The sequence below is a fragment of the Hippichthys cyanospilos genome, chromosome 1 (genome assembly GCF_059441005.1).
Source record: "Hippichthys cyanospilos isolate Australia breed blue-spotted pipefish chromosome 1, RoL_Hcya_1.0, whole genome shotgun sequence".
NCBI lineage: Eukaryota > Metazoa > Chordata > Actinopteri > Syngnathiformes > Syngnathidae > Hippichthys > Hippichthys cyanospilos.
Window position 1 is genome coordinate 18,130,196 of NC_142369.1, and position 16,966 is coordinate 18,147,161.

At 38.9% G+C, this 16,966-nt stretch overlaps 1 protein-coding gene across 2 annotated transcripts in view; it reads left to right on the forward strand.

The window, feature by feature from the left end:
• Positions 1-16,966, forward strand: part of LOC148429481 (netrin receptor UNC5C-like) — a 185,478-nt gene that overhangs the window by 150,939 nt on the left and 17,573 nt on the right. Inside the window, exons 6-8 of one of the 2 annotated variants that reach the window (XM_088419961.1) lie at positions 797-964; positions 4,588-4,752; positions 11,341-11,388. In XM_088419961.1, the coding sequence (XP_088276087.1) occupies positions 797-964; positions 4,588-4,752; positions 11,341-11,388 (381 nt within the window). The remainder of the gene's footprint in view (positions 1-796; positions 965-4,587; positions 4,753-11,340; positions 11,389-16,966) is intronic. The other variant, XM_088419970.1, reaches the window with a different exon arrangement.

The window sequence follows — 16,966 nt, forward strand, 5'->3', positions numbered from 1 at the left end:
GGATCATAACTTCCTGCTGTCTTTTGTTTTCTTCTTTTCCTGTCTCTTCCTTTTCTTCATTTTTGTTCTTCTTTTTCATCTTCGTCATCATCATCATCATCATCATTTACTTCTTCTTGACAAGCAGACTGGGCATGTTTTTTGTTCTTGACCGCTCCCTACTATTTGAAATTGACGTTTCTTCCCTACCCCTATAATCAGGCAAGCAACAGATGTCTTTACTAAAGATGCTCATTTTCACAAAGATACCAAAATACAATTTTTCCCACTTCAATAATGCAGTATGATATACAGTAATTCTAAACCTCGTCAGTGTAGCTTCCACCTATTCCTCCAGCAATTCAAACCGCGCAGCATATCAGGCACATCTTGAATAAATAAGCTTATTTTAGGTACACACAACCATCCATTCAGGGTGATGTAATGCCAGTCAGTACAGCTTCATTCTATTCCTCTGATGATTCAAACCTTGTATATGTCCCATATAAGAGCTATAACTTTTGCTGTCATCATTTTCTTAGCGAGGCGTCGCAGCAGGCCACATATCATGCACCACCTCACACAATTCGTTTTGTAGTGGTATGAAAGCAAATTGTCTAATATTTGAAATTTTACTATTATCTTGTATAATAAGCACTATCATCCGACTGACGTTCACCATATTTCAGCGAGTGTTAGTAGCATTTCAAGTAGCATTTCATGCACTGTCTTGACCATTCATCCATCCGAGAAGGTTATTTCTCTGATGATTGTGGGTTGATTTGTCCACTCAATCACAAACTCTTTACCTTTGCAGTGAATGGTGGCTGGTCGACATGGACAGAGTGGTCAGTGTGCAACAGCCGCTGTGGGCGGGGTTTCCAGAAGCGGACACGCAGCTGTACTAACCCTGCCCCCTTAAATGGCGGCTTGCCTTGTGATGGACAGGCCATCCAGAAACTGTCGTGCACTTCCTTATGCACAGGTGAGTTGAACTAGTTTGGCATTTTCTGTTGCAACTTCAAAGCATTGTCACAGGTTCCAATGATGTCATGGAATTGCAATATAACACATTACGTTAAAACATCTTGATCCGGCCACTTTTTTTTTTTTACTTCACTCAAGCAATCTTGATTATTGAGTCTTTGCCATCTTGTGGCTTGTTTGTGTCAAGAGACTTTGTTGAAATGACTTGAAGACCTACATTTTGACAAAAAGAGGGTTTTGTCTTGTGAATATTGAGTTGAGCAGTTGATCAGCTTCATCTAAAAAAAAGTACTGTTGCCGCCTCAGTTAAACAACAGGAGGATAGCATTAGCTATTTTGCGTATGTATGTATATATATGTATGTATGTATTTTCATTTTGCAGTGCAGATTTTCACTTTCACAACATTGTAGTTTCCAAACTAAAATAATCTTTTTTAAAAATATCTACGTATACTATCTGAGCACGCCTTGCTGTGTGAACATGTATTCTTAAACTGCTGCACAAAGTATCACACTAATCGCCCTAATCGAGAATCCTTGTATTAAGACATGTTGGGACATGTTATTTATTTTTTATTTTTTTTTAAATAACCCAAATTGGGCAGCCCTCCAACAAAGGAAATTTGTAGTTCACAACAACTTTTCCGTAAGCAGTCCGATTTTCGCCAGTCGCTCTCGTGAGATATTGATGTACTTCTCTGCAGCAAAGCAGAGACTTACAAGAAGAACTTGAAGATCTGGGATTCAGCCATTGCTATTACTGGCAGACAAGTTTTATGGTACGTAGGTCTTGTTGCGGTTTGCGTAATTACAGGACATGCGAGGCAGATAGCTCCATTGCTATGTCGTTAAATTTAGAGTTATTGTGTTTGCTGATAGATGAACCCAAACTGAGGTGAGTGTGACCTTTGTCTTTTAGAAGAGACAGTCAACATGCCTGAACCAGACAGGAAAGTGGGAGAAGACTTTGAAAAAGTGCAAGAATGCTCCAAGGGCCTGACTGTCCCTGACCGCCATCTTCAGGCCTCATAAAGCTTGACACTGACGTATTAGTGCATGTTTTTGTATACAGTGGAACACTCCAAAGTCATCAAGCGCGTTAAAAAAAAACAATAAGACATTCTTAACAAAAAAAAATCAACATCAATTGATACAATAAAAATCCATCTGCAAAAGGTGAACTTATGCAAATTGTATCCTTCCCACATACTTTAAATGCATTTCAAATTCACCAAATCCACGTTTTAGAGTGGTTCTTATCACACTGCCTTGCACAGTTCTCCAATTAGAATAAAAACTGTTTATTTGGGACTGCCAATTGGAGTTTACGATTAAACTGACAGAGGGAACACAAGGAAACAAGACATAGATTTCATCAAAATTTGCCCTACTTTCATGCTCACGTCCAAGTCTGATGATGTGGCGTGAATGTGCTAGGGGTGGGGTCAGACAGAGATTTGTCAATTTTGTAAACTGATGAACTCGGCGAAGGTAGAGGCCTTCATCGCCAAATGAGCATCAACACACCCGGCACTCGTCCTGCAGTCTAAGCGGCCATTATCTCTTTAAATGTGGTGCTGAGTCCAGACGTAGCTGTGTTGGCAGAAGATTGGAGGACAGCAAACCATATCAGGAGGCTTGTGAGGCCCCAAGGACTTCTTGACGCCGGCCGTCACGAGTACAAACTAATCTTCGGGTCGGCCTCCAACAGCCGTGCTATTAAAAATGTTTTAAAGTAGAAATTAGTATAATTCATTCAATATCTCAATTATTGTAGTGACTCATAGAGACTACCACAAGATGACATGCATCACACACGTCCTCAAAGCTCAAATTTGTGTCCCTGTTTGCCTCGATCAAATCCACAAAAATTGTGTTAGACCACTTACGTCAGGTAAAAGACCTGCTGTTTAGGAGGGCTAAAATCGAGTCTACTTTTGCTCACAAAATTGAAAGATGTGTCAGGGGCATACAATAAAATTATTCCAGAATTATTCCTATTGAGGTCTATCAAAATCACACGTGGTAAACTGGACTTGCACTGCCGCAAAAAAAAAAAAAAATGGTGCACCTTTTTTTTTTTTACATTATTTCATTGCTGGCGAAATGTCCTCTGCATATGGTGAGAGGCATCTCTGTCCACTAGCCTGCCGAGAAGGACCCAACGCCATCTGCCAAATTCCCAAACACGGAAAACTAAAATTGCGAAAAGAAAGTTATGTCGTCTTTTTTTTTTTTTTTACGCAGAACACGTGGGAGATCGCTCTCCCAAAATAGATCCCAACATGTTTAACCCACCTGTATAATTTCATTTTTCAAAAAGCTGAGGTCTAAGCTATAGCGTGAAATGCAGACAAATGAACAAAACTTAGGATAGCTGTTGTATTCATTAGAAACCTTCAAACAACTGTTAGTTTCTTCTGCTAATATTTGGCAACATTTATTATTACTCTAGCTCAGGTGGGGATTTTCTCCCACCTTTTCTTGTGGCAAAGGTATGAATGCTAAACCACTGGGAGCGCTATGCCAGAACTGAGGTTCCACTGTGTATCATATTTTTTTTCCATCAGAAACAGACACATAATTACAGATTTATGGTTTCTTCTGAATATTCAAATATATTTGTAAACCTCTTTCTTCCAATAAATATGTTCATATTCGTTTGATCAATCTACTTTGTTGGTGTTGTTATTCAAATGCGTGATGGTGCAGTTTTATTTCCGCAACTTATGTAACCAATGCTCTGGAGTTGTCAACTGCCATTAAATAAGATGAAAAGGCACTATCGCCATTGACCAACTGTCAGAGTCTCTTGCACAAACTATTACCCATTAATAGAAAGAATTGACTGTTACTGTTAGTATAGCTTTTGGTAGGACTGGAGCCTAGCCCAGCAGTCAATTGCAGGGTATAGGTTTGCCGATAAAGCACATTGGTAGATCTTTTCAAGAAAATGCTTGCTTTTGTTTTATATTTTTATTTTCTCTGCACAGCTTCCTTCTAAGTTTTTGTTTTTAAAAGATTTTTGAACCCAACATGAACACCATCATTTGTTGCAGTTTCAGACTTTTTCTCTGCCATTTTCATCTATTTTATGTTTTTGCATCACTTATTGCTGAATTATGTTTTTGTGCTTTTCCCATCTAAATGTGATTTTCTGAACCACCTATTACCTATTTTGTACCCTCTTATAAATGTGTATGTTTTCTTCTTAATTCTTACTTTTTTGTAGCAGTTCCCCACTAAATAATTTAGTGTCAGATTTATTTCCAAAAGGTGTTCTTTAGTGCCATCTTCTGGTATCCATAAGCAATTATAATCTTCTTGTTTCAGCCATTTCACAGTTTGTTTCAGTTTGCATGAGTTCTCTGTGCTGAGTATGATTACTGTATTTGTGAAACAAAATATTTTCCTTTCATCAAAACAGTCCAAGCACTTGTTGTTATATTTCTTGTTATATTTCTGTGTTTTTATGTTATTTGTACCATTTCTAATTCACTTTAACACTATTATAGCGGTTATGCTTGTGCCTGATATAACCGTTTGCATTATTTCCAACTAAAGTCTTTAAATTTCCCATCTCAGAGCTCACGTTTTCATTTTTTTCCCGTTGCCTACAGTGGACGGCGAGTGGACCGAATGGAGTAAGTGGTCGGCTTGTGGGACGGAGTGCACCCAGTGGAGGAGGCGCGAATGCAACAACCCGGCACCTAAAAATGGTGGGAAGGACTGCGAGGGTCTGGTCCTTCACTCTCAGAATTGCACTGACGGACTTTGTATGCAAAGTGAGTTGATTCGTCTCCTACCGGTCATAAATATGCAGCTCAACGATAGTTAAAAAAAAAATGCCTTGCACTGCTCTGGCCATTGCTCCTTGTGAATGGAGGAATCGGCATTCATTTTGAGAAATCCAAAAGAAATCGTTTTACACAAGTAGCAGAATCTTTAATTGTGTTGTCAGTTTGAGATTAGAAATTATGTTCTTTTATCTGGCATCTTTCCTTGGCCAACAGGCAGGTTTCTGTTTTGCTGAGCCTTCTCTCCTGACATGTGGCCTGTCATTGATAAGAATTAGAGGGGGTTTTTGTGTGTGTGAATTTGTGTGTGTGTGTAACACTACCAACAGAATGTTTGTTTTCCAAGCATTTTCTAAGTGCTTGGTTGTGTGCCCTGTCACCTTAAATACAGTATGTGTGATTTTGCAGTACTCATGTTTTGGTACCAACCCGTGCTAAATTATGCTTCTATGTAATCCCTTCTTAAATTATTACTGTATTTTTGGTTCATTTCCTAATGTTTTTTAAATCATTTTTCCCCTTTTCTACATTGTTACATCTGTCTAAATCTTGCTAGTCCTGCTAGCTGCTAGGTTTTTTTACCATTTCTCACAAAATATTTGTATCATCTCCTACCAATTGTTTTTTTTTATGTATGAATGCATGTTTTAATGTTGCCATACGGCATAAAGTATGCAGCATTTAGGCAGTGTTTCTCTTTTCTTTCATGCCACCTCCCGAACTTCCACCTCCTACTCTTCCTCAGGCATCGCTATCATCTCTCGCTACGCTTGCCTTGTGTGGCTTTTCCTCTGAGAAAGCTTCCTGCTTTCATGCTGTTGATTCATCCACATTTACTTTCCAAACGTCACCCAACGGTCGCATCGCTCTATCAAGTCAAAGCCTTCTTTCTTACGAGAACTTAACAACACATAAATAACAGTAATAAAGTGCATCAGCCACCAATTGAACTGCCGTTTGGCTCATTCCCACCATGTTTTTGAGGTGAAGTTTTTAAAAGCTTGAAAGGGTGAAGCCAATATAGCAGCGGTTCTCCAAGGCGCAGGCAATTATATTTGTTGACTTGCAGCATGAGGAGGAGTACCTTGCTTACTCATTGCGCCGAGAGTAATTGGCAGACATTTGACGAGGGGAGAAGAAAAAAAATAGCGGAACATATTTTTAGAGTGCGCACACATGCGCTGGTTTGTGCGAGTAACGATGCCACAGGTTCTCCGTGTGCTGAGCGACAACAAGCCTTCATTAGCAAGGAATCATCAGCCTCCGCCTTGTCATCATCACTATTTTTCCACATTTTTCCAAGTCGCATGGGCTTCTTTAGTTGACACAAAATGTTGGAAAACAACTAAAAGTACAAGTCTGCACTCTATTCATATATACACATATAGCCCAGTCCAACTCCTAAGGACTGACAAACAGAGACAATTAGTTGTGTTGTCAGCAGATTAAAGCTCCACAATGGACTGGCTACGTCTCATCTATCGAAATAGGACAAAATGTAAACGCGTACACAACACCAATTTAATATCCATTAGGTCAATGTATTGAATTCCGGTGTTAAACTACCATCCATTAAATATATAGCGCACATCATATACAAGCCTCTCTTTTCTCCGTCTTAAAAAATATTATAGTATCCAAGTTTAATTTGTTTTACAATTGATTTTTTACACCAATGTTGTATAACCTTTTTTCTGCTATACTGTAGCTACTCTGCTGTATGTAAGTGTCAAGTGCATCTTCCACTAAAATAAATATAGTGGTCCCTCGTGTTACGAGATTAATCCGTTCTGCGGTTGGGCTCCTAAGGCGAATTCACCGTATGGCGGGCAATCCAAACCTATGTTAAATAGCTAATGTGTTTAGAACCCCAGGTAAAAACATCAAAATTGTACATACATACCAAAATAGTACAGTAAGTGCTACGTATATATAAAATGCATGTATACAATCAGAAAACATCACAAATAAAAAATATAGAAAGGATTTATTTACCTTTGAGTGGCGTTTGTTATGCCCATATTCCCTAGTAAGGGTAGCCTAGGCTAGGCTAGCTTCGTGTTTCTTGATTATCTCCAGCTTTGTTTTCATATAAATCATCTTCTTACTTCTCTCTTTAATATCACTAGCAATCTTGGGACCCATGGCTAACCCATTCAACTTTGAATTAAGCAGTCAAACGCACTATAAATACGGCTTTGCAACCACTCACAGTCAAACAAAGCTTTACCATTCCGCCAATTTGAAACAAGTGAGGCCGACCAATAGCAGACCAGCATCTCCGTGATGAGACGTCGACCAATAGCAGACCGGCATTGTAGTGACGCCGTGCATGGAAGCAGTTTGACGGCAATAGTAAATAAAAGCAATTACCTAAAAACGCCAGCAAATGGAGGCAAAAACAACACAAATACAGCCAACTCCCCTAGGGTCATGGCAGTTGTTTTTGTCGCAAATCCAGGAAAATACCACAAAGAGGGGACGAAAAAACTCAGTATTCCACTTAGCAACATGCAAAAAATGTAAGCCAGGGACACCGTAACACGGGGGTCTCCTGTACATACCACACATCAAATATAGTTTTTGCCACGAGATGCCACAATTTGAAGCATTTTTATACCAGTCATTGCGTTGGTGAGCTTTTGAGCTGTAACTGTGGATAGGTTCCGAATTGGGGAGAGGTCTTTCTAAGACATGTGGTGGAATACTATAATCCCCCTTTTTCATCCAATAGTACTTACTTAGATACCACGCCTCTAATAAACAATGGGTGTGTGTGTCATTTAGCACAGGTTAAATTGGAACAAATTGACGCCTGTGGTAACCATGCCCAGGGATGCACAAAACTGCATGCAATTCAGAAATCACTGATGAATAATGTTGCATGCTTCACTTTGTGCATTCGCGTACCCTACCTAACTTTCACCCCTGACAACAACCGAGTCAAGATGTGCCGTGGCTTGAAGCATACTTAAATGTGGTGCAAGACTTACGGCTCATGTCCTCGGCTAGCAGATAAAATAGGTGCATTTGATACAGGGTTGAATATTTTCAGGCAGCTTTTATTTAACAAGTATGAAAAGTGCAGGTGAATATCTGACAAACGCGCTAATCGAGAAGCAATAGCTAATCGCCCTCTTGCTATGTGGCGAGACAAACTGCAGGAACAATGCAACCTCTTTGTATATTTTCTTCTTGCCTTCCATAAAGCTATGCATGCGCAACTCATGTCTTCCCAGTCTGAGTATACTGTATCTGTTTGTTTGCTGAAGCAGCTTGGATTGGCTGTCTGGACGTGTATGACTCTCTTGAAGGAGATGGTTTACATTGAGACTTCACTGTTGATGGAGAATTTACCTCTGACTTCCTTGGACTAATTAAACTGGATCCTGAACAAACCGCACAAACAATAACTGATGGATTTATAAAACTTTTCAAGGATGCAGGCATGTGCACACACACGGTGCGCTGCGAGTGCGGGGGTGACATTGAGAAGGACATTGAGGAAGACAGCTTTTAATGAAAGAAAATGTGCGTACCAAATACTATGTCCTGGTTCTCATGTGAGTACAAATTATGTGCACCTCTGCAAATGCCTCAGTTATAAAGCAAATGCATACTCTACTCACGTAAATGTAATTCCGCAAATGAATACATCTTTTTGTGCCGTTGGGGGAAAATTCAATTTGTACATATGGTTAGCACGTCTGTTCAAAGGTCCCGGGTTCAATTCCAGTTAGCCCTGGCCGTCCTGTGTGGAGTTTGCATATTCTCCTCGTGCTCCTTAGTCTCCTCCCACATTCCAAAAGCATGCATGGATGGTGTATTGAACACATCAAATTGTCCTCAGTGAGAGTGTGAGTGTGAATGGTTGTTAATTATGGCCCTGCTTTAATGAAGTGGTGAATGTTTGTTTGTCTCGGACGGATGGATGAATGGATGGATGGATTTTCTTTAACAGTAGCCTTGTAGCCTATATATAGGCACCATGAGTCCTGTTTTCATGCAGAGCACAAGTCTAGCACAAAGTACAGTCTAACTATATATGGGAAGATTTTCTCTCTCTGTATTTTCCTCGAATTTGTGCAAAGAAGAATTGTAGCATTTGAGGTTGCACAAGTGGTCTGTGCATGATAATGGCACGCAGGTAAACTGTATGATCTCCCCTTGTGGATGATGGCTGTGCATATTGGGGAACACCTTTACCAAAATAGGGCCCCGTGTCTCACTTAAATCGCCACGTGCCTCAACCACTTGAATACATAAATACTGCATCGCAAATTATGAATTATGAATGTTAGGTTAGATGTATCCTTGTTTCATTATACAGTATGATTTTTTTCACCTATGATGGTGTACCATATTTTATTTATTATGGCCCCGCTTTAATGAATGCCATGTGCTCTACTTCATTAAATGTCAAACTTCAAATGGAAGTTTTGTCTATTTCCTCTTAGAAACTCAATCATTAGGTGCATTCTCACTTGAATAAGTAAACACAGCGCATCAAATTGATGCATCCTCCTTTCTTTAAGAAAAATAAATAACTTGTCCATCAGGGATCACAATGGTAAGAATGACTATGCAATCTGGCCCCCTAAAAGACATAAAGCCATTAATATGATTTTGACATTATTACGTTCAGATGCAATTATTCTTTAGTGTTGCTTTGTCGTTGTATTAAAGCGACCTTTTCTTGATGAAACCTGCGGGATAATGCATTCAGGCTCATTTCCCCTGATTGACTTTCTGTCTTTGTAACAACTCGACGCACCGGGTTAAGTTTCAACTACTTCCCGTAGCACTAACAGGAAGAGATAAAATGTGCATGTGTGTCACGGTGCTGCACATAGTACGTGTCCCGCAAATAAATTATTGTGTCATCTTTTAGAGCAGCAGTAATCTCCATAGATGGCCGAGCTGCTGTGTGTGTTTTATAATGTATTTGCATTGTATGACAAGTTAGCAGGTAGAACACCAAACCATCCTTATCGCTTTAATACGTTGTCAAAGGGGAGGTAAAAAAAAAATAGGTGTAAAAAGCTTTTTAAAGGAACATTTTATTGATTATGTATGTTTTAGCGAAATGATTTTATTTTTTTTTCCTGTAGTTCAAGGGATTTTTTTTTCCTTTTTTAATGTTAGATTTATTTGGTAGGCTGAGCTATTATGTTTTTCAGAAAATGACTATGTCTGTGTCAGTTGTTTTTGAAAATCATGCTTATTTTTATCCAATTTCATCCTTGTGGAAAGTGTTTTGTTTTAGTTATATCCAATGTGTTTATTTGTATATTATGGTTTTGAATTCAATGCTATTTATTTATTTTTACCCTTATTTACTTTGTTGTACTCATTTTTATCCTGGAGGATTTTTTTTTCTTTTTTAAATCTTATATTTTTCTCATGCTTTTAAATTAAGAGCCGCCCATACAGTATTTCCTCGCCACTGATGATCGCCCGGTGTGTCTCATACTTGAAGAAATAAACACCGCACCTCAACTTATCTCATTTATTACACAATAAAAAATGTATTGACAATTCAATAGGATTTCAGAACACCACTGTGTTGTTTGTACTGAGATTTGGGACTACCTCCAGGTAGCAACAGTTTGTGCAGTACAGAGGAAAGTCAGATATTGCGACGTACTTCTAGAACAACCTCTCAGCAAGGCTTTTATTGTCCTAGCTTATCTGGTATGATTGTATCATTACTAATTTGATTCACTTTTCTGAAATGAAAGAATTGGCAAATATAGCGCTGACCTATTCATCGTTTTTACTGGATTAGCAGTGAATACGTTAATGCTCCTGTTTTGATGACCCACTCATGGCACAAGAACTTGAATATAAAATGGCATCTGTCTAAATGACACTGTTGGAGAAGCCTCAAGTGAAACACAAATCCCACATTTCATATCTTGGATGACTAGTCATCATCAGGAAAAGTCAAGAAATAATTGTCAATGAATTATATGTAATTTGAAGATAATTACAAGTGCAACGAGTTTGTTTCAAATATATGTGTGTTTTTTTTGTTTTTCTTTAGCGGTCAGTAGCTATTTGTATTCCTGTATATTACTCGTTTTTTATTAAGGTTATTAAGGTTTATTAAGGCCAATCAAATAAACATAAATAATAATGCATTGACATGGCAAATGTGTAAAAGTAACCTTTTTGTTACGTTTGTTACTAAAAGTAACCACCTTCTGTTGCATATCTGCCATTGTTTTATTTTATCCTCTCATTTGGCTTTCACTTAATCAAATGCTTTTTTTCCCTACACCGTCTTGTTTTGTCAACGGGTGTGCCGTGCGTTCCTGTCACGCTGCGTTATTTTAGCGTTTTCCCAGCCGCTAATCGGTTTGGCATTTGGCAGATGTGTCGACGATTAACAACAAACGGTGTGCAAAAAGAGTAACGCATTTGCTGTTAAATACCGTTGGAGATCAACAATGTTGACAGTGTTGAGTCAGTCTGTTGTGTTTTTGTCCCATTTGACTCTTTTCTTGTTGCTGTTCAGTTCATCCAAGCATTCATCTCTCCATCCTTCATCCCATCCTTTTCCTTTTTCCCAAGGTTCATTGTCTGAGACATCCAAAGAAAAGAGTGATGTGGGATTCACATGTAAGTTTTATCCTTCATTTCTTCACTTTTGCTTTTTTGTGTCTGTTAGTGTGTGTGTGTGTGTGTGTGTGTGTAAGTGTGTTTTTGTCCATGTCGTTTTGTGCTCTTCTCATATCATGAGATCAGTGTATTTGTTTGCTTCAGTAAGTCAACTGTGCTCTCATGCTGGCATCAAAAGCACATCAATTATTTTTCACTGTTGCCTGCGTGATGGGAATGTGAATCAAAGATGTGTATTTGATTCAATTTGAGCAGAAAGTATTTCTTTGTAACTAAATTGTTCAAAGGTGCGAAAACAAGTATGACAGGAAACATTTTTTTTCACATTTTATTAGAGTTCTCCAGTGTCTTAAAAGCATTATGACATTTTTTAAAATACACAAAGAAAAAAAATACACCTCACTTTAAATCCACTTGATGTTTGCTCTGGAATTGCTCGGATTTGGAGGGACAGTTCTGTCTATGTTTTTTGTTACCAGGGACAGGGTGAGGACATTTAGACTAAACGAGATGTGACGGTTTCCACTTCCTACCTACCTGCCTTGTGTACCTACCTTTGAAACTACCTACTTACCTTCTTGTCTCCTGTACCTACCTACCTGTATCTACACTCTGAAAACAGTTGGCTTAAAAACAGCCCAAGTATGATGAAAAGAAAGGATAGACCCAGTACCTAGATACCTTTCAAAATGTTACAAATATAAACCTACTAACCTACCCTTCCAATCACTGACCTACCTAACTACCATCTTACTTACTTAGATTTGTGTGTGTGCGTGTGCGTGTGTGTGTGTGTGTGTGTGTGTGTGTGTGCGCACAACCTGGCATTTGAGAGTAAAACATCCGCCCCCACACATCAAGTACTGTCAGACTAGACTGAGCAGAGCATCGAAGATGTACAAATCCAACTCTTGCTTCAGGTGTTTCGTTGGCTTATTTTATAGTCTGTCCACTCAGATGTAGAAACGTGGGTCTGCCCCCACCTCCCACCCCACACACACACACATAAGAATTGTACTAAAAAGCTGATGCTTGCGTGTCCACCGGGGTGAAGACAATTAATTTTGTTGAGCTTTGAATTCAAAATTTGGGTCAGTTCTTATTCACTGAGATGTCTTTGAAGTTCTGGATGATAAATAAAAAGTAGAATGAAGTGAAAGGATACTGCTCAAACTATACGAATCCAAACTTTATGACATTTTTGCCTCGTCAAATGAAACATTTTTCCAACAATATTGTTGTTTTACTCGTACTACTGTATTGTTGGACATTTATGTTAGGATATTCTCAATAAATTCCTTTTTTGCTCCTAATATTATGTCTTGTATGTATAATTTTAACCCCATTTATTTGAACACTTACCTTTTAACACAGGTAAAACCTTTTCATTCAGTCATGTTGTTTGACTTTATTCTGAAGTTTGCCAACTTTAATGTCATTGTCCAACTTTATTCTCAAAACAATATTCTCAAAACAAGACATTTTCTTACTTTGTACAACATTCTAACTATGTTCAAGAAACATGAATCGCTGATACATTTACTTCTTACTTTAACACTGATACACCTCAGCACATGAGATGAGTGTAGCTCGTGTTAGCTTCCTTCACTTCTTCCTCATTCTATCACAGCCCATTCATTCTGTCATGCTGCCTTCAAATCACATGAGGGCACACACACGCGCTCACACGCACACACGTCCAAACCCATTATTCATCCAAGCGGGTCGAAAGTGTTCATCCACGTCCAGTTACTTTTTTTTTTTTTCTCCTGTGTCTTGTTGTCAGGAGACAGCCTATTATGCCAGCCAGTCAAGCTGTAAAAGGGCATTAAATAAACAATAAATAAAGTTTCAAGTGACAGTTCTTCTGTTGTAGACCTTCCCGTGGAAGGTGAACCAGATATTAATTAAATAGATGCATTCTCATTACAACCACAAAAAATGCTCCTAAAGTGGATTGCAGTGAACCTCAAATCTTTGTAAAAACATGTCAAAAATGTTTGTAGTTTGTAGTTACATACATTTGAAATCATTAAATTATACTTAGGTTTTTTACATCTGATCAAAATGGTTTTCTTGATAAATGCTGGCCATTTGAATATAGCCTCCAAATTCCCCCAAATTAATTTAGACAACTGGTTCCCACTGCATCAAAATGTATATGACCTGAGCAGGCAGAATTTCAGATCAACTTTTTTCACCTAATTTTCCTCTCCATCCGGCACATCTTCACAGACTAGCCTTGCCAACAGATGTGCTACTTTAATGCTAATATCATACAACATGCCATAGATAGGCTATTGGAAAGTAACACTGATGTTAAGGTGGTTTTATTACAATAATAGTAAGACATTAATAAACTGCTATTTATTACACATACAACACAGTATAGCACAATACTCAAAGGCCCGTTTTGCTCTGTGTTCCATGGGGACAACGATTACATGAAAGGGGCATCGTCATTTGCGTTGTGTTACTTTTGCCTATTTATTATGGCGTTCTATTTGTGCCACAATTACGCACGCGCGGAAAAAAAAATTGAGCGGAGAAAATCAAACTGAGCGAGCGAAAACAGATTTTGAGAGCAAGAAAAAAACTATTGAGCGCGTAATGATAAGAGTTTGAGCGCGCGCCGATGGAGTTTGAACACAGAAAAAGAAATTGCTCGCTCAAAATTCCTCTTTGCTCGCTCGGGATAGCCCTCTCTCGCTCAACATCTCGCTCTCGCTCGCGATACTCCTCTCTCCCTCGCTCAACATCGCGTTTGCTCAACATCGAGCTCTCGCTCGCTCGAGTCGTCCTCTGCGCTCGCTCAGTTCTGTTCACGCGTTACGTTTGTGCCACAAAACCAGCCAATCAGAGCTTGTAAAAGCACTTTGATTGACACAGCTTAGTATCCAATGAGATTGCTTGTACGCTATCCGTTGACGCACTCTCGTTTGCCCTGTGTTCACCCGAAAAGGGCAAACGAGTGTGCGTCAACACGGACTTGGGCTGGAGAATTACTTTTAATATTATTATTATTACTGTATTGTATCATTTGACAGAAATACCTTGTTAGTTTTTGTACTTTAATAATATAAGCCCACCCCTCCCGCCTACGTCGATGTGACGCACTCTCGTTTGCTCGTTCCGGGTGAACACAACAAGCAATCTCATTGGATACAAAGCTGTCAATCAATGTGCTTTTACAAGCTCTGATTGGCTGGTTTTGTGGCACAAACGTAACGCGTGAACAGAACTGAGCGAGCGCAGAGGACGACTCGAGCGAGCGAGAGCTCGATGTTGAGCAAACGCGATGTTGAGCGAGGGAGGGAGGAGTATCGCGAGCGAGAGCGAGATGTTGAGCGGGAGAATGCTATTGCGAGCGAGCAAAAAGGAATTTTGAGCGAGCAATTTCTTTTTCTGTGTTCAAACTCCATCGGCGCGCGCTCAAACTCTTATCATTACGCGCTCAATAGTTTTTTTCTTGCTCTCAAAATCTGTTTTCGCTCGCTCAGTTTGATTTTCTCCGCTCAATTTTTTTTTCCGCGCGTGCGTAATTGTGGCACAAATATAACGCCATAATTTATCTCTTCTAGTACACCACAGTGCTGCCTGGGATGTTGTGGCATAATGTGGTACTGCATTGACAGTGTGATTAACATTCATCCATCCATTACCTCACCCCAGAAGGGTCGCACACATGCTGGAACCTATCCCAGCTGTCTTTGGGCAGAGATTGTGATATACCCTGAGCTGGTTGCCAGCCAATTGTAGGGTACATAAAGATCAACAAACACTGACTCATGAACACACTTAAGGACAATTTAGAGCAATTTAGAGTGTCCAATTTACCTATCGTTGATGTTTTTGCAGTAACGTAAAAACATCCGCAGTACCTTGAGAAAAAACACGCAGGCACGCGGAGAAAACGCAATCTTCAGCCTGGAAGGCTGGAGCTAAGATTGAACCCGCGGCCACTGAACTTTGAGGTGTAAATGGCAAACAGACTGCCTTGTGGAAACACATATTTTCATGTATTTAAAACCTAAAAAAAAGCTAAAATCAATCACAGTTTGTAATTCACATCAACACTTAAGTACTCTGTTGCAATCCATTAAAAGATTATAATTTAAAATTGAGGTTTTCATGCAAAACAAAACAAAAAAGCAAAAGAAACAATGCTTTAAAAAACGTCCATGTCTCTCGGGGGTTTAATGAGTAACCAGTTTGTATTCTCGTTCGCTCTCCGAGTCAACCTCCCATGAGACCTTTGTGGTGGTTTACAGCGCCCTCAAGTGGTTTCAACTTCCTCTGTAACGACACAAGGGAAGGAAGGGAAAAAAAAAAGACATAACTTATAAAACGTCCATCCGTGCATTCATCATCTGTAGCACTTACCTCGATAAAGGTGCCAGGTGTGCTAGCGCCTCTCCTACATATCAACATAATAAACAACCAATTATTCAAATTCACACGAAAAGACAACATAGAATGTCCAAAGAACTGTTTGAACAAATAAATGTTATTATTAACAAGAAAGAAAATTATTATTTTTACATGAAATTTATAGTGGCACAATGGCAGACTGGTTAAACATTCTAAGCTTCCCATAGGTGTGTTTGTGAATATGATGGATGGATGGATGGATGGATGGATGGATGGATGGATGGATGGATGGATGGATGGATGGATGGATGGATGGATGGATGGATGGATGGAATAGGCTCCAGCCATCCTCATGAGGATAAGCAGCTAAGATGATGGATGGATGGATTAATGGATGGAATCAATGTAAAGGATGGATGGAGTAAATGTAAAGCTATTTACTGTTAGTTCCTTTTCAGAAATGCCCCTTGTAGACTAGATAAAATCATCTGCATTTGAACTTGTGGTTACTTGTAACCCCACCACAAAAAAAAACAAAAAAAAAACAGATATAGTAGCTTTGCAATACACTGAACAAATACATTGTCAAATTAGTCTTGGTAGCGTAAAAACGAACCTCTTTAAGTGGAATGTAGGGTAGAATTAGATTACGTATACTTAATTGAGTTTACGAGACACATCCAAATCCAAAAATCCACAAGTTTCACTGCTTGTTGCTTTCACTTATTTCTTGCCTTTAAATGTTCTTCAGCTGGTGAAATTGTTTCTCGTTTAATCTCCTTTCCTCGTCAACATTTGTTCTTTTAGTTCCTCTTTTCTCAACTCCTCATTATTATCTCATTTCCTATCTCTAACGTAGAACTTGTAAAACATTCTTTTTGAGTAGAAGGCCACATGAATGAATAACCGAGCATCTTTAAAAACCCTTATGTCACATTGAAGGAGGACAAATTGTAAAATAATTAACAAGCCTATTAAGATGGAACATTTTTATGATTGGTGTATCTCGCCACTAATGTCTAGACTAGTGCTCTTATTAGAAATGCCCGTGGCCTGTTTAAAAGTTTCACGGGTCATCCTTATCAGTTTGAAAGCTAGGGAATGACGTTATTACTCGAAAAGTTTTTGGTGGCAGAACTCTTCCCCCAAAAACCTTATATATATATATATATATATATATATATATATATATATATATATATATATA